Source organism: Epinephelus lanceolatus, chromosome 5, assembly GCF_041903045.1.
Source record: "Epinephelus lanceolatus isolate andai-2023 chromosome 5, ASM4190304v1, whole genome shotgun sequence".
Classification (NCBI taxonomy): Eukaryota; Metazoa; Chordata; class Actinopteri; order Perciformes; family Serranidae; genus Epinephelus; species Epinephelus lanceolatus.
Genome location: NC_135738.1, coordinates 46,976,683 through 47,001,859, shown reverse-complemented (window position 1 = coordinate 47,001,859; position 25,177 = coordinate 46,976,683). Strand labels below are relative to the sequence as shown.

The 25,177-nt window shown below is 41.2% G+C and overlaps 1 protein-coding gene across 8 annotated transcripts in view; it reads right to left on the bottom strand.

Annotated features, from left to right (window-relative positions):
- The window catches only part of akap13b (A-kinase anchoring protein 13b), a 207,203-nt gene extending 204,328 nt beyond the window's left edge, over nucleotides 1-2,875 (bottom strand). For 2 of the 8 annotated variants that reach the window (XM_078168279.1, XM_078168280.1), the window contains exon 1: nucleotides 2,241-2,868. In XM_078168279.1, coding sequence (XP_078024405.1) covers nucleotides 2,241-2,352 — 112 coding nt within the window. In that variant the 5' untranslated portion in view covers nucleotides 2,353-2,868. Of the gene's footprint in view, nucleotides 1-2,240 lie in introns of all 8 variants that reach the window. The other 6 variants (XM_078168284.1, XM_078168285.1, XM_078168282.1 and 3 more) reach the window with 6 other exon arrangements.
- Between the last annotated feature and the right edge of the window lie 22,302 nt (nucleotides 2,876-25,177).

The window sequence follows — 25,177 nt, the reverse complement described above, 5'->3', positions numbered from 1 at the left end:
CAATCATCAGTAACGTTAGTAAATGAGACCCACTGACTAACACACACTGCAGCACTAAACAAGTTAAACCAACTCTGTAGTGGAGAAAAACTCTCTGCTCAGTCAGTCTCACCTCAAAAACCCTGTGCCTGCTCTGCTTAGTGTCTTGGCTTTTCCCAGAGCTAATATGCAGCAAAGAGGCTGCTCTCTACTGATGTTAAAACAACACAGCGGAGCATGCCGCTTCCCCGTCATTTCGTTATTTCCATACGGGCAGGAGACTGTAAGGTGCTTTCAAATTTATTTATTAATTTGGTTAACTAAAAACAAATAAAATAAAAATAAAAAAAAGGCTGTGGATTATTATTCATTATTCAATAGCACATAGTAATTAAAGACTACTTCCAGAAAAATATTACAACATGCAATATCCCACAATTCAGGGGAATGAAGTCGCTCAGATTGTCAGTTCAGCTCAGCGAATGAGGAGAAAAACACAAGTGAGTAAAGTAAACAAAGAGCTAAAGTCAAGAGGGAGTGAGGTCAAAATAAACTTGTTATTGTTCACTGGTGCACGGTAAATAAACTCCCTTCCTTTAACATTGGATTGTGTTGTTAATGTGCTAACTGGCTACCTAGCATCACAACGGTCTTCTGGTTTCCATTTTTGAATGATGATTACAGATGACTGCCATCTGCTGGTATGGAGAGTTATTTCCTCTCACGCAGGTGCAGAAGGTACATGCTGATTGGCTGTTGGCTGTAGTCTTTGGGGTGTGTTCATGTGCAAACTTTCTGGCCGAGACAAAGGCGATGTGACGCAACACAACAGTCATTCATTTCATTGCTGCTAGTTTTTGAAGTCGGTTTGGAGGGTCTGGGCCTCAAAAAGCTCTGCTTTGTTCCCCACTCCCATCGTCCTAAAATAGCCTACTAGTGGCGCTCATAGTGACAAACTCACACAGAATAATTAACAATTTTGAAGTTCCTCTCAGATGTAAGGAGTGTTTTTGTTTCATTCTGTTTGGTTTTAAAGCACGTTTACTGTTTTTGTTCACTCTCAGAGCTCTTACAGTGTGGTTTGCTGCAGCTGCAGTAGCAGCTGTCCTTGGTGAAAACGCTCTGATGAGCTCGACACTTCCTGCTCAGCAGCACACACACAGAGAATAGCTTTTGAACGCAGTGGTGCATTTAGCAGATAAAGAGACAGATATTTCCCGTAGTTGATCAGGGGATCCACAAAACAATATTATCACAGTGCTTAACTCACAATACAAGATTATTGCGATGTTAAATATGTTGCAATGTGCTGAGTATTGTGATAAAATATAGTGTGATATACTGTGCAGCAAAATGTATCTAGTGGACTGAAAAAGCAGTGATATATTACTCTAGAAGGCTACCTAAAGTTTAATTTGTATTTGTCATATTAATAATCTATATTATTAAAAAAATAGATATTTGGCACTGTGTGATGATACGATATTACCACGCAAAGTTATTGTGATACTATGCCGTATTGATTTTTCCCCCCACCCCTAAAAAATAGTACAGACAAGCAACAGAGTTAAAAGAGAGTGAATATCAGATTCATATATTTACGAGGTTGATACAAACAATTGAATGATCAAATTGCTTCATAACTCCTGCATGTTTAAAAAAAACTGTTTGATAATCTTGTCATATCAACCTTAAAAGCTGTGTCAGATGTGTTTAAAATGTGTGTGGCAAAAGTGGCAAAAAATAAAAATTGCAGCTTTAAGTTTACATTTAGTCTTTATAAAATATTACTGGTCTGTTGTGATTTATTTTTTTCCACATTACTCTTAAACCCATGCTAACATCTGTTTACTTCTCCTGTAGTCACTGTAGTTATTGTTCACTTCTGACAAAGACTTTTGGTTGTTTGAAGATGAGACAGTAAAATGGTATTTCTGAGTGACAACCTCAGTCTCCTGATTGTTGTGGAATAAAGAGACTATGTTTGTGGGTGCAATAGTTCCTCAACAATCTACAGTGACCAGCTCAGTGTGACTCAGTGTTCCTACACTGTGTCTTTTCTCTGCTCAGTCAATCGGTTTCCCAAAACACAAATTGATTTTTATCAGTAAAAGAGCCTCCAGTATGATATATTATATTCCACAGTAGGTTTAGCTTGTAAAATCTGTGGTCTGAGATTTCAAATAAGCAAAAGAAACTTGTCATATTTGCACCACACCCCCATTTACTGAGTGATCTCTGTGACAAACTGATGAACTAACCTGTCCTCCCTGCAGCTGATTCCAGAGCAAAGTTCACTTTAGCTTCTTCTGCGGGAAGACTCTCAGTAGCTCCCTTTTCTGTCTGTGTCACTGCTGCTGTCAACTCACTCATGTATCAGCAGGCCAGCTTCTCACTCCTCTCTCTCCTTCCTGTTTTTCCACGATGGTGGTGGCAGGCCACTGCCTTCCTGTGAGCACACTTCCCTTCACCAGACACTGGCTTTATGGGTAATGGAGTGTCTTCTGATCTGGGACTACGGTGATTTTTGTGGTTCCTCCGTCACCAATCACAGATGCCACTGCTGACTGTCTGAATAAAACAGTTCCATCTGTCTCTGCTCTACTTCCTGTTGTTTTTGCGGGCCTCGCTGCACTCCCTCTACCAGCCTCCGGGGTGCCCCTGTTATTTCCTGGAGCTTCTGTTGATTGTCTCGTGGTTGTTGCAGTTCTCTTTTTGTTTTTCCTGTTACATCCAGAAGGAGAGTTGGCAGCTGTACTATTCTGTTCTCCCCCAGTTTCCTGCCTCTGACAAAGACTTCCACTGGTATGGGATGTATGAGTGACAACAGCAGACTCCTCCCTTGGTGCTCTCTCTTTCAGTGACGGAGAACTTCCCCGTTCCTCTGTTGCCCTGCTACACTTCTCTATGGTTACCACACACAGGCCTATGCTCTGCTTGCTCTCTTGTTGGCTGTTAGAGCAGCGCTGCCTCCCTCAGGCAGGGCTGAGCAGGGCATGTGTCATTGGAGAAGGACCAGCAAAGGCTGAATTTCCCTGCAAGAAGGAAGACAAGAAAGACCAATGAAATGTTGCTGGAAAGATACCAATTCACACACTGCCTCACTAGCATTTCAAAACAACAAAGTTGAATTCTAACTGAAACAAAATCTATTGGTTTGGTTAGGCTGGTGTGAAAGCTGTCAATCAAACTCTGGTGTGGCCTTAACAACCAGGGCCCCGTTTCCCAGAGCCTTCGTAGCGCTACGTGTATTGTAAGTTGTATCTTAAGGTCTCTCTTAAGCTCACGGACTGTTTCCCAGAGTCTCCTTAGTGAAGATATATCTTCTGAAAGGTATATCTTAAGAAGGGTGGTCTGAACCACTCGTAAGCGAGTGATGTGCTCCGTTCATCCTGTCACAGTTTTAGCTTTATTAGGCCAAAATTATGCTTTTTTTTTTTTTTTTTTTTTTAAAGATTCTTTTTTTGTGGGCTTTTGCCTTTAATGGATAGGACAGTGTGTGAGATGGGGAGACAGAGAGAGGAAGAGAGTGGGGACTGACACGCAGCAGAGGGTCGCAGGCTGGACTCGAGCCCGCGACCGCTGCAACGATGTGGTGCCTTTGTACATGGGGCGCCGGTGTTGCACTATCCACTACGCTCCCGACGCCCCCAAAATTATGCTTTTTAAATGGACAGTTGCAGTAGCCTATAATTCACCTTCGTAGAGCGCTGAGGTACATTGAAACTGGGAAACGGGGCCCTGGAGGTTTAAACTCATGTCTCACAGAGTTGGTGATAAAAACTAAACTTTCATCCCTGTCAGAGAAAAATGACATTCACAGATAACTGAGCCTCCTACCTGCCTGTCAAGCATCGTTTCCCAGTTTCGATTAGCGCTCTACGAAGGTCTCTAAGCTACTACCTTAGGTAAGGAACTTCTTTGAGTGTTTCCCAAACTGTCCCTTAGTGGGTGCTGGTAAGGAGAGCTGCTAAGCTATATCGTAAGTTGGAGCTGTCTGTCACCACGGTGCTCAAAGTGCATTAATCGATGCTGCACGCATCGATTGATCTCATATAAGGTAAATAGCCTAAATGACGCTGTAATATAAAGTATTACCATAATAATTTTACCGCCATCAAATATTATAGCCTATCATAAATGAGACTATGCCATTTACAGAACATCTGCTCATCTATTTGAAGCCTACTCCACACATCCACGGGTATTTTAAAAAAGCAGCACTTTAAAACTAAATTTCAGTCCAGACGAGCGTTTTGGCACAGTTTCAGGAAAAATCTCTGTCATAATACGCCTGAAGCATATCACATTAAAAAATGACTTACATGCACATCCCGTTACAAACAAGGAGACTAATGATGAAGTAGAAAAACGTGATTATTGCTCACCAATAATGCATTTGTTATTGAAACATTCATAACAGCATACGTGATTGTCTCTCTTTTTCCATCACTGCGGTTCAATGCCAGTTTGTGTCTTACATATAAGTTTTTCAACATCAGTTCTGTCAATGTACAGACTGCAAATCTGTTGTTGTCGCACAGTAGGCACCTGTAGCAGCAGCATATCCATGTTTCATTGCTCTGTGTGTGTCAGGGGGTGTCCAGTCAATATGGATGTTTACTTTTTGGGCAATGGGGATATATAACTTTTACTGCCAAAAACAAGTAAAAACAAAGAGATCGTTAGTTTTATTACTATATTTGAAAAAAAAATCTTAATGATGATGGTTTAATAATTTTGTATTAATTTTTACCTATTTTTGGGGGCCCTCGGAATTGTCCTAACTTTCCCACCTATATGGCGCCACTGTGTGTGTGTGTGTGTGTGTGTGTATGTGTGTGCCGTAATTAATCGCAGGTGTATGCAATTACCAATATAATGTAGCCTATTGCGCACTGGGATTGGTTCATGTAGCCTATATAAGCTCACGGGTAGCTGCACATTTGTGCAACATTGTGACAGGATGGCACTGAGGACATCAAGCAGACTTAATCTTGTCCTTATAAAATGATTAAGATAAACCAAATGGCTACGTGGATGGTGACGCCTTTGATTCAGTTGACTGAGCACAACGATACGCTGTAACGCAACCATAATCTCGTCTACAATGAAGCAAACAGAGGCGACGCGCTTGATCGCCCATACAGCTGGTGTCGCCCGCTTGATTAGTTTCCATTAGCCTAATTAGACTTCAATTTGATCAATTTGTCAAGTATCTGTCAGATATTCAGTATATAGTGGTAGGGTAGCTACAGCCTGTAGCCTCGTCAGAAAAAACATATCCTCAGTTAGTTAGTCTAAACAGACCGAGGCGGCCTTCAGCCACGGGAGGGGCTGTTGAAGACGGTGAAGAGGGAAACGCAAACCTGACTGACACTGTAAAGATGAGCAACTGGGGAGAATTACGTGCCTTCCTTGCCCTCACAAATGAAGAGGCCATTAACCGTCAGATGACGGGAACGGTGAACAACGGGCCGACTTATGAGAGAATCGCCTAAGGACTGACAAGCCGCGGCTTCCCTCCCACGTCACTGTTTACGCCACACGCTGAGAGAATTTTGTTACTTACATTTTGTTACTTGCTCATGCCCCCCATTGCCCCGAAAAAGGCACATTCTGTATGAACAACAGTAGGTAGGCGGCATTTTGCCGCACCCTCTGATTTTGCTTTTATACTGCCAATGCTGAAAGAAGACTGATTGGGCTTTATTGCAAATTTGCACCATTCCTATCTAAAAGGGGCTTTAGACATAATGACAGGTCGGCTCTGATACTGAGCTTTATACTGTAGGTACTGGCAGATGTAGGTTTTCAAAAAGGGACCTGTGCAGGACTCTGGTTTGTGGTACCAGTTTACTACAGAACCAACCCAGTGAACAAACTAATGTCTGCAATCTGACAGCAGTATAGTGGTAGTGAAAATACACATGTATATTTGTACAATGCCTAAGTGTTTACCACAGTTGTCGGCCAACATTTCACAAGTTTGAAATGTGTTTGTGGTCCAACCCTTTGCGCTACATAGCCAACATGGTGACCACTGAGGGTGAGAAGTGTCCAAAGGTCCACACTTTTTGACCATTATGAGTGCAACATCCAGGTACTTACAGTGCACTGCATTCTGCCATACTTCTTAGTGTGAACGCACTTATGCACTCAAAATAGTAAGTATAAGTATAGAAGTCCGATTTGAGACACAGCAATAGTATTGGTCATTATACAAGATGATGTCCATATGCCTTCTATTTGCTGTGTATGTTTTAGTCACATGGATCTAAACGCCATACCTACAGCTAACATGTTCCCCTCAATAACTACAGAGATACCACATGGAGACAGCAAGAGCTGTGACTGGTCAGTTTGGCTTGCTAGTGTTTTCTCTTACACAATTTTAATGCTGGTTATTATTTAGAGAAAAACACACATTTAACAAAGACACCGCAATCACCACTTCCTATCACAGTGAAAGAAAGAATGTTAACGCAACAACTGCACACGATACTCTCATTCAATAATGACCCAAAGTAGACCATCTCAGCATTGCTCGGTATCACAGTGAATGAAAGAATGTCAGCACCGTTACTGTCTGTTGTGGTGGTAATCTGAATGAAAATATAGAAATGCACCCTACCTTTAAAAAAAATTGTTGTATTGTTGTTGATAAATTGTTATTGTGTATTCACAGTTGTGTCTCTCCGAGTACAGTTTCTTGCTTTTAGCATTGAAGCACTTTAGGAAAACCCTATGAAAATGCTGTCAGGTCACTCTCTATTAGCTCTTTTGGCTATACCAAATCAAACCATGCTATGCCAATTTGCATGCTTTGTCAGTTTTAACATGCTGAGCCGCGCTGGAGGCCATCTATAGAGTAGGGCCAGAAGTGCACCGGACAGCCTCCAAGCGTGTAGTGGTGACATTATTATTATTATTATTATCATTATTATTATTATTTTAATGCCAGCAGCAGCCAACCACCCCTTCTCCCTCTGAAACAAGTGTGGGTTTAGCAAAACTCAACTCACATCTGTCTCTGCAGGGGACCAGAGAGAAAGAAGTTTTTAAATACTCTGTGTGTCTAGCTTTCAGTACCATTGTAGCTTCTAACTGTATCTCTGTCGTCTGGAATTTGGTTTCTCTCCTGCGTCCTGTTTTTACTTTTGATATCTGCTTTACTTTACTGTTTCATGTTTGCGTTCAACAACATAGGAGTCGTGTTAAGTTACTGCTGATAAAAAACTCAATATTTCCCTATTATGCTGCTTCACAATAAATGTTTTTACTAATGGTGGGAACCGATTTAAAAAATGAATCTAATTAATTAGAGGCTTTGTAATCAATTAATCTCAGTTAATCGTATTTTTATCAAATAGCAATATTTGACACAATAAGCAAAGTATTTCAATTCAAATAAATTTTGGTTGACGACTGAATCAATGAATAGACATATACCTGAACCTGAACAACAAAAATGTTTATTTTTCATCTATATTCATGTGCAATTTTCTTTTGTCTACTACATTCAGACTAGTGCAAACTCAAGGTGCAATTTTAAGACTTGTAAACTCAAGCACTTTCAGTGTCTTGAAAACATTATTTCAAGTAAATTCCAGGAAACCCTGACCACTAAAAATGGTACAAAAACAAAACATCTTTGGCTAAGTAAACAGACCAAGAGATTAATAAAAAGTGCCATTTCTTTTTTTTTTTAAGATTATTTTTTGGGCTTTTTGCCTTTAATATACAGGACAGTGTGAAATGGGGAGACAGAGAGAGTGGGGGGACGACATGCAGCATAGGGTTGCAAGCCGGAGTCGAACTCACGACCGCTGCAGCGAGGCATCACCTCTATACAGTACGTGGGGCGCCGGCACTATCCACTAAGCTACCGACACCCCAAAAGTGCCATTTCTATCATCAAAAATGGTAAACAACAAAACAAAAACAGTTGAAATAAAGGCCATAACAGTTTGATAAACATTTTAGTACTTCATGACAACACACCCATTGGCCTCACAATACATCTAAGGCTATTTCTTCTCTTTAAGCCAGTTACTGAGACAAACTAGCCTGTTTACGTTTTCAGAGCTCAAGGCTGCCCTTCTCTTTTGAATTATGTTTCCTGCAAGTGAGAAAACCCTCTCACAGTGGACAGAAGTGGAAGGGCTTGCCAGGTTCTTTCGGGCTAGGACAGACAGCTGTGGATATGCTCCTGCATGAGTTGACCACCACTGCAGTGGGCAGTCTGTCTCGCTGATGGTGGGGTCAGCTCTATAGAGGCTCAGGGCACAGTTAGGCCCCACTTCGTCATCAGAATCAGAGTCTGAAGAAAACAGCAGGAGGCGTTTCCTCTTTGGGGACTCCTCTGTGGGCTCTGGAGTAGCTCTGTTGGATTCTTCTTGCAGCAGTGCCCCAAGGCTGCTCCATACCCCTTCTCGCTCTCGTCTTGGTAGACACTTTAAATCCTTAAAGCTTCAGACAAGGGCTGTAGCCACCTCTCACCATGTAGGATGAGTCCTCATCAGAGACCTTCATGGTGCAGTCCAGGTGGCTGAGAGCAGGTAACACCACAGAACTGAGATAAGTTTCACCTCCGAGGAGGTGAAACTGCACATATCTGCAGTAAATAATACAAGAAAGTGATGTTTAATTATTTTACCAATTGTCAGTCAGTCTAAAAGGTTTTCAAAGGCATGGTAACTAGCAATAAATCTCATTAATAAAATAGTTCAGTTTACCTGCATGGTTCAAGGATGGTCCATACCTTCTTCAGTTTTGTCCACTCTGCTGTAGTCAACATAGCTAGTTTGTGCCTCTGTCTGCCAAGAGTAGCCTTGACAGCCTCTTGGTTCTTTAGGAGACGTGAGATCATATCCAGCGTTGAATCCCACCTTGATGAAACATCCTGTATCAATGGCTCTTTTTCTTGTGCTGTATTGGCTGGGCTATGCTTAAAGAGGTAACAGATAGCATATTTTCCTAAATATATCATTATGAAAATAATGTGGGTTGCACAGGGTAGTGGCCACAGTAAAATCAGCGTTTACATAGTTTACTTAGTGGCTTCGCAATCTTTGCAATAAGCTTCTGCTGGTGCCGGAATTTCGCAGAAAAAAATCTGCTTTACAGCAGGAAATGTATTATTATATAGTAGCATTATTTACGGCATGTATTGCGAAATTGGTCGGTCAGCCAATCAGGGACTGGAGCAGGTCCTTATGAGGAGCTGGGCATGAGATAGTTGAGTCAAAGACGGTGGATAAACCAAGACGGTCCACTGCGAGTCAGCTTCCTGTATCTGTCACGTGGGGTTCGCGACCACCACGCCCCCTTAGGAGACTAACAGCAGGTCCTGAGTCCATTGACTTCAGTGGGAGAAATGAACGTGATTACAGATCATGGCCGATTCTTTCGCCCCATAGTTACGGAAGCAGATATTGGACCCATTTATCACAAGCCACATATCTTCAGAACATTCCGACACCAAAATGGCAAATTTCAGACGGACAAATCAGGAGAAAATTTACTTTGTTCAACACCTGTCTCTGTCTCAACAACACACTCTCGCGAGATCTGGCAACAGATATCTCCTCTTTGGTGCTGAAATCAGTGCAGTTTTGAACTGTTTTTGGAGGAGAAAACGGATATTATCAAACTGATCCTACAATCTTGTACTGGGTTGAGCTAACTGGAGTAGTTTCACGTTGTATCTGACAACGGGAGGCTTTTAACAGATGACATCCTGATATTAGCTTTGCTGTTGCTGTTAGCTGTCCCTGTTAGCTCTAGCCACTGATGCTTTCTAGACATCGGAATTTCCCAAAACTGAATAAATACCACACATAGCAACACAAAACTGCTTTGCTAGCTCAATCATGTTGTAACTAAGATATCCGCTGGAAAAAAAATTTTTTTCACAAACCGTTTATTGAGTTACTGAGTTATTACCGCTAACAGCTACCGCTTAGCCCAGCTAATCTACAATAACCAAGCAAGGTTGGGGATACTCGTCTTTGATTGGCGGTTCTCCATCGTCTCTGATTGGGGTACGGGGGAAACGCCTACTTAGGAGACCGGAAATGTATACCATTTCATACAATGGGAGTATATTGTAGGTGGGCCATCTTGTAGTAATCCAGTATCTTTGGTTGAGTCACGAGCACAATGGCAGACGGACAAAGTTTGGAGACAACTGAAAAACGGCCTAGCAAAAGAAAACGAGCTCCTCTGTCTGAGGAGGCAAAGAAGAGCAAAAAGGAGAGTGATAAAAGAAGAGGAAAAACAAGAGTAAACCTCAGTCAGGTGTTCAAGAGATGTAGGGAGCTCCGTGACCAAAGAGGCTTCAAAACCGATTCCAGCTAGCTTTCTTTCTAATGGATCATAATGTAACACAGCTAAATGTTAGCTAGACGAGAGAGGACTGTAATGTACTGGCTAGCTGGCCAGCATCACAAATCGCCGCAACCAGGGACTGAGTAGCAAGTGTTGGTTGGCTGACATCCTCGTTGCTGTTCTACGGCAGCCCTCAGACCAACCTGATCTCACAGAAATACGTGAAATGACCACGACCTCTTAACACCGCATTCCGTGGTGGCAGCACGTAATGGGTTGAAATTACATGCCAGTACCATGGAAAGTCAATTAGGATCCATTGTCGTGGTGTCCACACGGATTCCCTGATTCAACAACGTCCTTTATACACACAAAAACACTAAAGTGTTCTTGATATTAAAACGGCAAATATATTTCTCAGTTATAATTTCCCTCCAATAATTGTAATAATAATAATAATAATAATAATAATTATGTAATAAATGTAGGTATTTATGGAGAAAACTTGTCAGATGCCCAAGAACGACACTCAACCAGGAGGTACCAGATACAATAACAATCTTTATTTCAATAATGCAATCAAGGAAAGCTTTAAGTTAAAAGTGTGGGGGCCTGAAGCTGACACAGAGGGCATGGACCATTATACTGGCGGGGGAAACTAGAGTAGGACTACATCCCAAGAAAAAGGGTGCACATCACTATTAAAGAAAAGTAATGCACACCATCCCACAAGATGGATAACACACTTCAACTTCCACACACAAATAAGAGATTCGAGACACACATCACTGAGAGCAATCACTACAAACTGGGAATGCACTGCAACCAACACGACACACAGTGAGTTAGCCTATGACGCAGGTGCAACCAACTAAAGTGCCCCCGCCTGGCACATGTCTAGATTCCTCCCGTTCTCTCCTCTGTACCCTCACACAAACAATATATATAAATATATAGGCCTACCACAACATAACAAATACAATAATAATTCATAACAATTAATAAAAAGAACCAACGTAACTTGCATGACCGTCTAGGCTTGTGGCACCGTCCAACTCCCCGGGGGAACCACGGCTTCGTCAGACAGCAAAGCGTAAGAGGAAGAGATGCCCACTGAAGCAGGAGCAGCAGGTAACGCCAACAGCGGCGTGCTGGAGGCAGCAGCTAAGCTGGAAAGCGGTTGGTGGCTAACGCTCCTATCAACCCGGCCCTAACAATCTAAAGGAGACGCAGGCCTCCCCTCCTAACACAGGAACGGTTAAACCTACTCAGCTGTCTTCGTCGCCGGCGGCCCTACCAGCCGCGAACGACACCCTCCCTCCCAGGATGAACGCAGCCGCACATGCAACAGGTCACTCCCCAGACACTCAGACAATGAATGGTGCTCTGCTTTTCAGTCTTAGAGTCCAACCCACACAATCAGCCGCAGCTGCAACTCATCAGTTCACAGCAACAGTTCAATCACACCACAATAATAACATGATAGTTCAGCTGTACTAGATATTTGATATAGGCCTATTCAAATATTCAGTCCCAAAAATGCAGTTTCTACAGTACTAGCTAAATTATCTGAAATTAACCATCACCCTTAATTTTTTCATTACTAGTTCGGCTTTACTAGACATTTGATATATTCAGTACATGTATCTTTTTACGACTCTATTTTACAACAAGCTGCAAAAAACCTACCGTCCCAAAAACGCCGTTTTTAGAGCACTATCTTAAATATCTGAAATTAGCCAACATCCTTGCTTTTTTTTTTTTGTTAACATAGTTCATCTAGGTGCAGTGTCATTACTAGTTCAGCTTTACTAGATATTAGATATCTTAAGTAAGTCTATCTTTTTATGACCCTATTTTACAACTCTATTTTACAAGCCGCAAACAAACCTACTGTCCTAAAAACGCCGTTTCTAGCGTTGTTACGCCCCGGTCTAAGGGTGTGGGTGCGTAACATAAGGACACACAGAAACACGGGAGTACAGGTGAGCAATTTATTGCTACACACTCCAAAAACACACTGTACAATATCGCACACAAAATGGAGCAAAAGACGTCAGGGTGAGCCCAGGCCAAAACAACAAACAAAAAGCAACCTGTCTACCGACCGGCGAAATAACTAATCCCTAACAAAAACAAAAGAAACAAAAATACAATGCTAGGCTACGCTCCGTGCAAACAATAATATGTGACAATGACTATTTACAATATACACAAACGACTCAGTTGGCCCTAAGGCGCTGGTCTTAACAAAAGAATTAATTATTTAGCAAGCAAGCTAAATAATCACACATGGATCACACAACAAAGTACTCATAAATCACAAAACCAAAGAACGATACAATGTGCTGCTGCCATGTACGAGAGTGGGGGCCGTGGCTTCCGTGTGGCCGGCGTTATGAAGGCCGAGCCCCTTGCTCCACCAACACGGCAGCGGTGACGTCACGCTTGTTATCCAGTAGGCGACCGTTGACACTGAAGGCCGAGCCCCTTGCTCAGCCAATCCAGTCGGAGCAACGTCACGATCGTCCAGTCAATCACCTGCACACCTGTTCACACAACACACACGATCTCCGGACAGAAAGAGAGGTCTGACTCTCCACTAAACATGATGATCAAATCCATAGCCTACATAGACATAAACACATACACATAATAAATACACAGGCGGCCGGGGGACGTAACAAGCGTATTAGCTAAAATATCGAAAATTAGCCGACATCTTTACTTTTTCTTAACATAGTTCACCTAAGTGCAGTGTAGTAACTAGTTTGGCTTTACTAGATATTAGATATATTGGGTAGATATATCTTTTTACAACCCTATTTAGAACCCTACTTTGCAAATCAGAAGGCAACAACTATGTTGCTGATATGTATCAATTTGGAAGTTGTAAATACTGAATTGAGAGTACACTGTGGACTTTAAGGGGATGGTAAACACACTTGTGTAATCAGATTTTAAATATCTAATTTCTAAATGGGTGAAAATTAATTTTATCCATATTTTACCCATATCTGACAGCACCCCCAGTTGTTGACTACACTCACATGATAGTTGAGGTCAAGAGCTCTCTATAACAGTTGGTCCCATGTCTGTACCCCCTTTCGTTGCTGAGTTATAAGCCCTCAAACATGCACTGAGGTCAAGGTTCAAAGGTGAATGGCTGAAAGCAGGAGCCATGTAGAATCTTCATACTGACATATTTTACTCTCCAGGTTGAGACCTTTCCAATTATGTATTTGGTTTAGCTCTATGACAAAGTTTTGATTTTTTCATTTTTTGGACACAAGCCATGCCAGGTGAAGTTTCAGAGAGCACTTTGAAGGCCCAGTGTATAAAATGATTTTTGTTTGTTTCTTTGCTTGTTTTTTCTTTTTTACTGTAGATAGTTACTAAAATGAGTCATCCTCAGACAATACAATACTACTAAAAAGTAAAACCAATAATAACAATAATGAAATAAGCAAAAATAATGTTAAAATTATATTGAAATTTTAAAATCTATTTATAGAGTGGAATGGTAGCCTAATAGATAACTTAGACACAATTTATTATTGTTTAGACACTATTTATTATTGCTTAGATACTATTTAGCCTATTATTGTATTTACTTTTAGCATGTTCTACTTTTATTTACTGTGGGCTATATGTTTTAATTTATTTAATAACGAATTTATTTTATGTTAGGCCTACATCTTAATATTTTATGTCATAGTTTAGTTCTTAACTCCAGTGCTTCCTCAGTGGGAGCGTTGTAGTGTAAGGAGTTAATTCCTAATCAAGTAAAGTGTTATACTGCATAAGTTGATTAAGAAAACAAAGCCATGTAACCATCATATGACCATGTTTATGAGTGAGAAGCATCTATATGTATTAAAAACACTGTTATAAATGTCAAAGTATTCACAATACAGAGTTATGAGCTGATATTATATCCATACTAAAAGAACACACATATAACCTGTCATGTGTTGTATAATGATGAGAGCACAAGGGGCTGCATAAAGAAAGTCCCTAAAATTCACAAGTTTTTTAAAAATAAAGTGAAAGCAAATCTGAAGCTAAGGGTGGGAGATTTGGGGATTTCCAGACTCAAAATGAAAGTGATACACCATTAAAAACGGGCCTGCTCACGATTGGACAAAAAGAAAAAGGTTTCCACCAATAGATTTGGATTAAAGTGGGAAGGATTAGCAGAAAGAGGTGGAGACTCTACTCAGTCTCCACCAGCATAAAAGCAGACGTGCTGAGAAGCGGTTTTCAGTCCAGCTCCGGGGCTTGACTCAATGAGTTGTATGTGTTGAAGCTTGTGAACACTATAACTCGATTGCATCGGACTCTGCCTGTCTCGTGTTTCTTTGAGTATTATTTAGCTGAACCCAAGGTACCAGATCGACATCAGAGGACAACTGAGAAGCAACGTTGAGGACAAGGTCGGAAGCCTACAGGCCCAATTCCAGGCACCGATTTTTGCCTCTTCAGCGTGTGCACCAGGGGGCGGCTGCTGGTTCTGTGGCGCTGGCTTGGGGTCCACTCTCCCCTGGTGGAGTGGAGGGTGGCCGGGTTGCCGCAGCGGCCGCTTCCCTCCATGAGATGGTGTTTCCTCTCTGGTTCTTCCATGCTCAGCCTTATTTTGTTGTTCTTCTTTATTTATTTATTTATTAGTGGCGTTTGGATTCGGTTACGGCAGACGGACGGCAATCTGAAATGGAGTGAAGCCTACACATGGCGGACAGTAGCTACAAAAAAAGGATCCTAATTGACTTTACATTGGCATCGTTTCCGTGGTACCGGCACGTAATTTCAACCCATTACGTTCTGCCACCACGGAATGCGGTGTTAAGAGGTCGTGGTCATTTCACATATTTCTGTGAGATCAGGTAGGCCTAGTGATACCCCCCTCCGTTCCTTCTGTTCACATCTCACAGAGGCTATCGACGGACATCGCCCAGCTAAGTTACGCCCAGCTAATAGGAAACAGAGTTCAGTGTTCACACTGAACTTTGTTTCCTATTCAATCTGAGCTCCAACCGGCCGCATCGTTGGTGAATAGACACCAGATGCGAGGCTAGCCGAGGCCAGCCCACTGCCCCATAGACCCCCAGAGACGCTGAGCGTCCGATGGGCGGGACAAAACCAAGCATTTATCCAATGACTGTCTAGTTTCGCTGCAGTGGAACAACCCACTCTATGCTTCCCCATTGAAGTCTTTGGACGCTGAGCTTCCACTGTTTAATGCACTGACGCTACGGGAATGAATGAGAAGAAAGTCAAGTCAGTGACCTGTGATAAGTACCTGATTCTGAACAAAAGTTGAACACGTTCTAGGGCATATTTAGTCAATGAAATGTAAACACAACAGTACATATTTGACCACTTATTTTTTGACATTTTAGGGGAAGTTGAGCTTCCCTTGCAGTCTTAGAGCAATCGCCACTGCTGTGCACGCAGCAACATGTTCTGCATTGAGGTGATAGCGTGGGCTTGAAGTGCTGCAGTGATGAGAAAAGACTTGGTTGCACAATTTGCACACAGCCATGCTCTTATCGGAGCTGCCATCGGAAAGTTTCAACAAGCCCAACAGTGTGGTCTCGTCCTCCATCTCTGTTCACCAAACTCTCTTGAGCGCTGACGTCACTCAATGCATCTTGTGCACCTTCTTCTTGGCTGGCAAACGAACTTTAGGTGCATTACTGCCACCTACCGGGCTGGATTATGGGCATCAGTGTTACCGGTGTGCCAGAAATTAGGGAACTGAGAGAGGTGCGATTAAATGCGTTATTTTTGTTTAATGCGTTATTTTTTTCTGTAATCAATTAATCGAAATTCATTGGTTAAAGTCCCAGCCCTAGTTTTTACATAACAAAATCATTGGGGACTTTTATTGTGAAGAATCTATAGGAAATTAAATGTTTTTACTGCTGAATTAGAACTTTGTTAGCACTTTTCGTCAATAAAAACAAGTCTACTAAGGGACTTCCTGTTATTCTTTATTTATCAGAGGAGGGGGTCGGCTGGGGTGTGATTTCATTTTATTTATTTATTTTTTGTATGTTGTGTGTTTTTTCACCCTTCCGAAAGCTGCACGTTGTTTTCCATGAGTCTCCCTAATTGACTGGCAAAAAAAAATGCATGACCCTCCCTCCATTATAAATTAGTTTTTAGATTTTTAAAACCTACCCTTTGATGTTTGAAAGTTAAAAGTTGAAGATGGAATCCTGGAGTAGAAAAAAAAAAACCCTCCTTTTTTACTCTTGTTATGCATGCTGGTTAGTTCGTGCAAATGGTTTATTTTGGGTGTATTTCAAGTTCAGATTTTTTGTTTCTTTTTCCACTCATTAGCTCAACTCTCTTTCAGAATACATTTCAATAGAAAGAATAACCACCCACAAAACAAACAATATATCAGTCTTTAATTAAACTTCTTTGACAGAGTTTTTCTGTGGAAAGAGCTTCCTTTTTGCGTCATCTACCTTGGTGCAGGTGCTGGTTCTGTCAAAGAGAAGTATGACAAACCTCTCAATAATGCTCATTGCATCATCTGGAATCTCCTTTGGTCCACTTGCCAGCGTCAGTAGTGCATCTGTCAGTTCTGGTAGCGACTTCCATGTTGACTATGCTGCCTTATTTCCATGTCCAGCAAAGCTGGATACAGTGTCACAGCCTGTCAAAGCATAGAACATTAGAAGGGCACATGACATCTCTGGTCTGAGACATGCAGCCATTTGGTGGGCTGCAAGATAGCGAAAGCTTTTGCCTGTTCTGAATGAAACATTTTTTTTTTCCCACACTTTATTGATTTTCCATTTTTGCAAACAGACATACATAAACATAAAACACCCCAATCCCCCCACCCTCGATAACATAAGATCCTTGGTACATAAAATGATATTCTTCATAATAGTAATAATAATAATAATAATAGTATATGTGCATATACGTACCTCACATACATTTCCATGAACCTCAATATGCACACAAACATACATACTACATATATTCCTAAATCAGTGTTTAAATCACAAGCATATAGTTCGGTCATTCTCCTTTTCTCTTTCCCTACTTCACAACAGTAATACTATAGCTGTGCAACAAGTTATTGTGATGGTAGTGGCATCAGTCCTTGTCCAACTCCAGGCATTTACACATTTAGATCGTTCATAAAAGTTAAGAAAGAAGACCACATTTTGTAAAAATCCTGAGAGGGACCCAACTGCAGTCAAGATGGCCGACTAGGGCGCCGCCATATATCTAGTCTATACCGGAAAGTTGGAAAGTCCCAAGCGGAAGTTTCTTCTTCGTGTAATTTTTTGCTTATTCGGCGGCCATACTGATTAGCGGGTTGTGTTCAGAGAACGAGAGAACGGTAAGAAAAATAGTCTTTTAATTATCATCCAACGAGTGTGGTATGGTTTCTAAGATGTAATTCGTGCTATTTACAAATGTGATACATCGAAGAATTAGTGTCATGTCTCGTGAAGGCTGTTTCTCCGCTTGACTCGATGGTCTGGGCTAATGTTAGCTTAGCCAAAGAAAGTACGCTAATGGATTTGGCAAAGTCGTATGGCAATTTTTTCAGCATTTTTGGTGTGTGTATTACCCTATACACACACACGCGCGCATATTTATTTCTTACATATATATGTATGTGTGTGTATAAATAGATATATATATATAACGGTAAGATATATAACGGTATGTATATATATATATATATATATATATATATATATGTATATATATATATACAGTACAGGCCAAAAATTTGGACACACCTTCTCATTCAATGCGTTTTCTTTATTTTCATGACTATTTACATTGTAGATTCTCACTGAAGGCATCAAAACTATGAATGAACACATGTGGAGTTATGTACTTAACAAAAAAAGGTGAAATAACTGAAAACATGTTTTATATTCTAGTTTCTTCAAAATAGCCACCCTTTGCTCTGATTACTGCTTTGCACACTCTTGGCATTCTCTCGATGAGCTTCAAGAGGTAGTCACCTGAAATGGTTTCCACTTCACAGGTGTGCCTTATCAGGGTTAATTAGTGGAATTTCTTGCTTTATCAATGGGGTTGGGACCATCAGTTGTGTTGTGCAGAAGTCAGGTTAATACACAGCCGACAGCCCTATTGGACAACTGTTAAAATTCATATTATGGCAAGAACCAATCAGCTAACTAAAGAAAAACGAGTGGCCATCATTACTTTAAGAAATGAAGGTCAGTCAGTCCGGAAAATTGCAAAAACTTTAAATGTGTCCCCAAGTGGAGTCGCAAAAACCATCAAGCGCTACAACGAAACTGGCACACATGAGAACCGACCCAGGAAAGGAAGACCAAGAGTCACCTCTGCTTCTGAGGATAAGTTCATCCGAGTCACCAGCCTCAGAAATCGCAAGTTAACAGCAGCTCAGATCAGAGACCAGATGAATGCCACACAGAGTTCTAGCAGCAGACCCATCTCTAGAACAACTGTTAAGAGGAGACTGCGTGAATCAGGCCTTCATGGTCAAATAGCTGCTAGGAAACCACTGCTAAGGAGAGGCAACAAGCAGAAGAGATTTGTTTGGGCTAAGAAACACAAGGAATGGACATTAGACCAGTGGAAATCTGTGCTTTGGTCTGATGAGTCCAAATTTGAGATCTTTGCTTCCAACCGCCGTGTCTTTGTGAGACGCAGAAAAGGTGAACGGATGGATTCCACATGCCTGGTTCCCACTGTGAAGCATGGAGGAGGAGGTGTGATGGTGTGGGGGTGTTTTGTTGGTGACACTGTTGGGGATTTATTCAAAATTGAAGGCACACTGAACCAGCATGGCTACCACAGCATCCTGCAGCGACATGCCACCCCATCCGGTTTGCGTTTAGTTGGACGATCATTTATTTTTCAACAGGACAATGACCCCAAACACACCTCCAGGCTGTGTAAGGGCTATTTGACCAAGAAGGAGAGTGATGGAGTGCTGCGGCAGATGACCTGGCCTCCACAGTCACCGGACCTGAACCCAATCCAGATGGTTTGGGGTGAGCTGGACCGCAGAGTGAAGGCAAAGGGGCCAACAAGTGCTAAACACCTCTGGGAACTCCTTCAAGACCGTTGGAAAACCATTTCAGGTGACTACCTCTTGAAGCTCATCGAGAGAATGCCAAGAGTGTGCAAAGCAGTAATCAGAGCAAAGGGTGGCTATTTTGAAGAAACTAGAATATAAAACATGTTTTCAGTTATTTCACCTTTTTTTGTTAAGTACATAACTCCACATGTGTTCATTCATAGTTTTGATGCCTTCAGTGAGAATCTACAATGTAAATAGTCATGAAAATAAAGAAAACGCATTGAATGAGAAGGTGTGTCCAAACTTTTGGCCTGTACTGTATATATATAGTTCGTGTGATCCTGGTCACATTATTATTACCATCAAGGAACATATCTATTGCCCGGACATAGAACTGTTGGCTGTTGGACTCAGGCCGTGTTATTTGCCAAAGGAGTTTTCACATGCCATTATTATGACTGTGTACATCCCTCCTCATCCTCATCCATCCTTCAATTATGTCACCATGGCAACGACACTTTGTTTTTTTGTACACTAGTATGTGTGCCACTGCTGTATATATTGTTGCATATATTCTATTGTATTGTATATAATGTTGTACATTTTATATTTCTATGTTATATATTATACTACAGTCTTTGTTGAATAGGAGCAACTGTAACACTAACAATTTCCCCCCGGAGATCAGTGAAGTATTTCTGATTCTGATTCTGATTCTGATATATTCTTTTCTTCCAGATGCACCCTTCTATAATTGAAAAAGGCGACAGGCTGAAGTGCACAACCGTGTCGCCATCTGTGTTTGCGTGTCCTCTCTGCCCCAAATTCACTACCAAAAGCGAAAGTGTCATCCAGAGGCACTTGGCGAATCATGAGGCAAATGCAGTGCAGTGCAGAGATATAACATTAAAAAATTGAATGAATTTGTTTATTTTTTTTTTCAATAGATCTTTGAGCTCCTGAGGGTGATTGATGAGGCCACAGGCATAGGAGAAAAGATAAAGAGAGGGGAGATAGGACTCCTGGATTTTGTCTTTGATGTGATGCTCCCAGAGGTAAGAAGATCAATCTAGCTTGCTTGGGAAATGGAAGGACATTATTGGATGGTCAATTTTATTCCTTTGGAAAGCATAAAAACAAGCCTTTACAGCATCACAAGGTATGATTGGATCATGTAACTATTTTTCAGATATTGATCAAAATCCTTCAAGAAGAAGGCATGACGAGGCTGAAGGCAGAGATCACGATGGCCAGTGGCAGCCTCTTTTAAGCCCCTCCACCACCACCCGCTACCACCCACCCCCAAGAGATCACGATGGCCAGTGGCAGCCTCTTTTAAGCCCATTAAGACATTGTTTACAAAAAAGAGAACTCCAAGTGAAGTTATTATTGTCAGTATGATAGTGTAATATTGTGTTTATTGGATTCCAGAAATAAAATAGAATTAACAGAAGACTGACAATAGGAAAATATAATTATTGCATTCATTTAATAGCTAAACTGGATAATGAACACATCTCTAGACCCAGGAAATGCCTGTTCTGTTGCAGTAACAAATGTCTGGCGCCATTGTGTTGCCCATGATGTCCCCGCTCATCCCTGAAGATCCCTGGTGGATGAAAATACAACCAGCAGGATTGAAGTCATTTCTCTAAGCTGCTCTTCTGTGCCTTTGAACAAACGAGGTGTGGGGAGCTGTGTCTGCACAGTGTTTGAATGATATTTGTAGCAGAGGCAGATTAATACACCATGAATCTACAACAATTTTCCTTCCTCCCCAGCAGACTGCAGCATAAAACAACACACAAAACATCTGCAGCATCTTACTACAGATGTCAAGAGATCTGAGCTTCCTTAAGAAAAAGAGGCGGCTCTGCCCCTTTTTGTAGAGAGCGTCTATGTGTAGGGACCAGTCCAAATTATTATCCAGGTGTACACCTAGATACTTATGACTTGGCACCACCTTGATGTCCATCCCACAGGTATTCACTGGCTGAAGAGGGGGCTTGGACCCGCAGAAATCTATAATCATTTCCTTGGTCTTTGAGGTGTTCAGTAGGAGACAGTTCTTGTGACTCCAGTCACTGAAGGCTTTTATTAGTTCCCTGTATTCAGATTCCTGCCCATTCCTGATACATGCCACAATAGCAGTGTCGTCCGAGTATTTCTGGATGTGGCAGGACTCAGAGTTGTATTTGAAGTCTGCTGTGTACAGTGTGAACAGGAATGGAGCCAGGACAGTCTCCTGTGGAGCCCCCGTGCTGCTCATTAATGTCCCAGAAGCACAGTTCCCCAACCTGACATACTGTGCGCTTCCTCTCAGGTAATCTGTGATCCAGGAGATAAAGGAAGGATCATATGATTAATGCATAATGTCTGGGCAGTACAACCCTTACACTGTACCACCAATGATTTACAGCGCCTTCTTTTTTACTGTTAACATAAATTAATATTAACCATATGCTAATGTGAAAGTAAGTATGACATTTGTTGTGACCATGTGTGCATGTTGCAACTGCAGCCTAATCTGAAAGTGCTGTTTATTTGGTTGTGTAAATTCTCATTTTTTATTAATTCTCAGTTTATTTAATCTGAGAATTCAGTTTATTTAACTTTAGTTATTCTTCAGTCCTATTGTGAATGTGTGTGTGTGTATGTGTGTGTGTGTGTGGCCACCACCACACAAACATAATATTTACATTTGTATTCATAACGTTGATATTAAAGTTAAATCCATGAAACATTATAACTTAGTGATATTATTGTAGGCTTTTAACTAACTTCTGAGTTTTACAGTAGCCTATAAAGTCGTGGCGAGACAATTAACTAGTCACTTATACCGTTACGATAAACATGTAACTGCACAAAATGCATAAAATTATGTTATGTGTAAACGTACGTGTTTTTTAAGCTTTTATTTTTGTTTTAGCTCGGTCATATTTCCGGGATCGAGCGGCGATTAACCAACTTCCGGTTGTGACTTCCGGCATGGATTGGATGTATGGTGGCGCCTTGTCGGCCATCTTGACTGCAGCAAGGTACTCTTGAAAATCCTTAATTTTCCCTCTTGCCATGTAAGTCAGTTTTTCCACTGCCAAGTTTGATGACATCTCTGTAATCCATTGAGTAGAAGTGGGTCTCTGTGTCTCCTTCCATTTTAAAGTAATCATATGTTTGGCTTGTAACAAACAGAAATTAATTAGCTTACGTTCCTTTACAGTTGCTGGGAAATCCTCAGGGTATATGTGCAACAAACATATCTTGGCTTCAATAGGAATAACACTTCCTGTCAGCTTGGAGATTAGTTCAAGAACCTCTCTCCAGAATATCTGCACCTTTCGACAGCTCCACATACAATGTAGCAGGGTACCCACTTCTTCAGTACATTTGATGCAACGTCGGGAGTATTGGGATTAAAATGGTGTAGTTTGACAGGTGTGATATAGGTCCTGAGCAACCACTTATACTGTAACAGTTTGCATCTTGTATTAATAGTTTGAGTCTGGACCAGAAGACAAGTCTCCTCCCAATCCTCTACAGAGATGTCTATCTGAAGATCATTTTTCCATGCAGATAAATATGAGAGAGTTTTCTTTAGATCCTGCTAACAATATCCCATAATACATTGACATCTGACCTCTGTCATGCAAGTGATTTACCGTGAGCTGCTCGATGGTAGACAGTGAGGGTTCCGAGGTGGTTTTAATTTGGGAATATATGAAGCTCCTTAACTGCATGTATTTAAAGTGGTGCTTCCCAGATATGTCAAATTTATCTCCGAATTGTTTGAATGACATTAGAGTACCTTCATTGTACAGTTCTTTTATTTTGCACAGTCCTCTTTCCATCCAGTGTTTGAATCCCATGTCACGCCTTCCTGGATTAAAGTTTTCATTTCCCCAAATAGGTGGGAAACAAGAAAGTTTAGGAGTGTCATTTAAAAAGCTGTGGGCTTCATTTCAGACTGTAAGAGTATTTTTAAGGAATGGATTTTGTGTGTGCTTTCTAAGTATTTTAGGTTGCGACGAGTAAAGGTACATGCACAGTGGAAGATCTATCGCAGTATTTTCTATTGTTACCCAAGCTGGTCCTCTGTATTAAGAAAGTAGTACATGGCTGTTCAGAGTTGGGCTGCCCAGTAGTACAGCTTCATACTGAGCAGTTTAAGCCCTCCGCGTTCGTACAGTAAGTAAAGGAGAGAAAGGCGCAATCTAGGCCGCTTATTGTTCCATATGAATCAGGTGAAATTTGTCTTAAGAGTAGAAAGAAAGGAAGTTGGCAAGGGGAGTGCAATTGACTGCTTTCACCAGAGGGTCATAATTGACCGATATAATGTTATCAATGACAGGTGTTATTCTAATTCCTAAATAAGTAAATCCCTCTGGGGTGTTCGTAAACTGAGTATAGATCTGGGGACCTTCTCTCTCCTCCCTGTTGAGTAATAATAAGGCACTTTTTTTATTATTGGATTTGTAGCCAGAGAATTGTCCGAATGTCTCCAGTAGACAGCAGAGCGCCTTAATTGAGGTTCCTAGCTTTGTTAAAACCAAAAAAATGCCATCCGCAAACAGAGACAAACGGTGTTCTGTCTTACTGATAGTCACTTCCGTGATCTCAGATGACTGACGGATTGCCATGGCTAGAGGTTCAACAGCAAAAAGAAATAATAAAGGACTTATAGGACAGCCTTGACGTGTAGATCTATGGAGATTAAACGGTTTTGAAATTTGGTTGTTGGTTGCAATTTCTGCTACTGGGTCAGTATATAACAATTTAATCCATTTAAGATATTTTTCCCCAAATCCAAATCTTTTTCAAGTGTCAAACAGGTATCTCCATTCGATCCTGTCAAAAGCCTTTTCGGCATCCAGTGACAGGATCGCATGGTCTCGGGCATTTTGTTTGGCATGTAGAATGTTCAACAGCCTACACGTGTTATGAAATGCTTGTCTGCCGGGTACAAATCCATTTTGATCATTAGCGATCAGGTCAGGTATTAATGTTTGTATCCGCTTGGCCAGAGCTTTACACAGTATTTTGGTATCACATGACATTAAAGATATGGGTCGGTATGGTGTTCTGTCTAAGGGACACTTGCCTGGTTTTAACAGAAGAGAAATTACAGCAGCTCTTAAAGACTGAGGTAAAACTCCTTTTTCATATGATTCATTAAACATCTCAAGGCGGTGAGGTAGCAATTTTCCTGCTAATACCTTATATATTTCTATGGGCAGGCCATCGGGCCCAGGTGCCTTTCCACTGCTCATACCTTTCAGTGCCTCCAACAACTCTTTGATACATAAATGTTTATCAAGGACAGTTTTAGCCTCCTCAGTTAATGCTGGGAAATGAAGTTGATCCAAAAACTCATTTTGTTTTCCTGAGTCATCTGGGTATTCTGATTTGTACAAATCCTCGTAAAGTTCTTTAAAAGCAGTATATATTTCAATTGGATCAACCAGGATTTTCCCATCTTCCAGCTCAACCGAGTTAATAGCTCTATTAGTTTGTATCTTTTTGATCCTCCATGCTAACAGCTTTGCAGCCTTCTCTCCCTGGTCATAGTACGATTGTTTTAGCCACAACAAACTGGAAGCTATTTTATTAGCGGTCAGCTCATTGTACTGGGATTTCAATAGGAGAAGCTCTTGCTCTTTTTCTGGGACATCTCCCTGATGAAGTTCCTGCTCTAATTCTCTGACTTTTAATTCAATAGCGTTCAGTTGTGAATAGTACTCTTTGGACTTGTATTTAGTATAGCTAATTATCTCACCCCTTAAATATGCTTTGAACGCCTCCCATTTT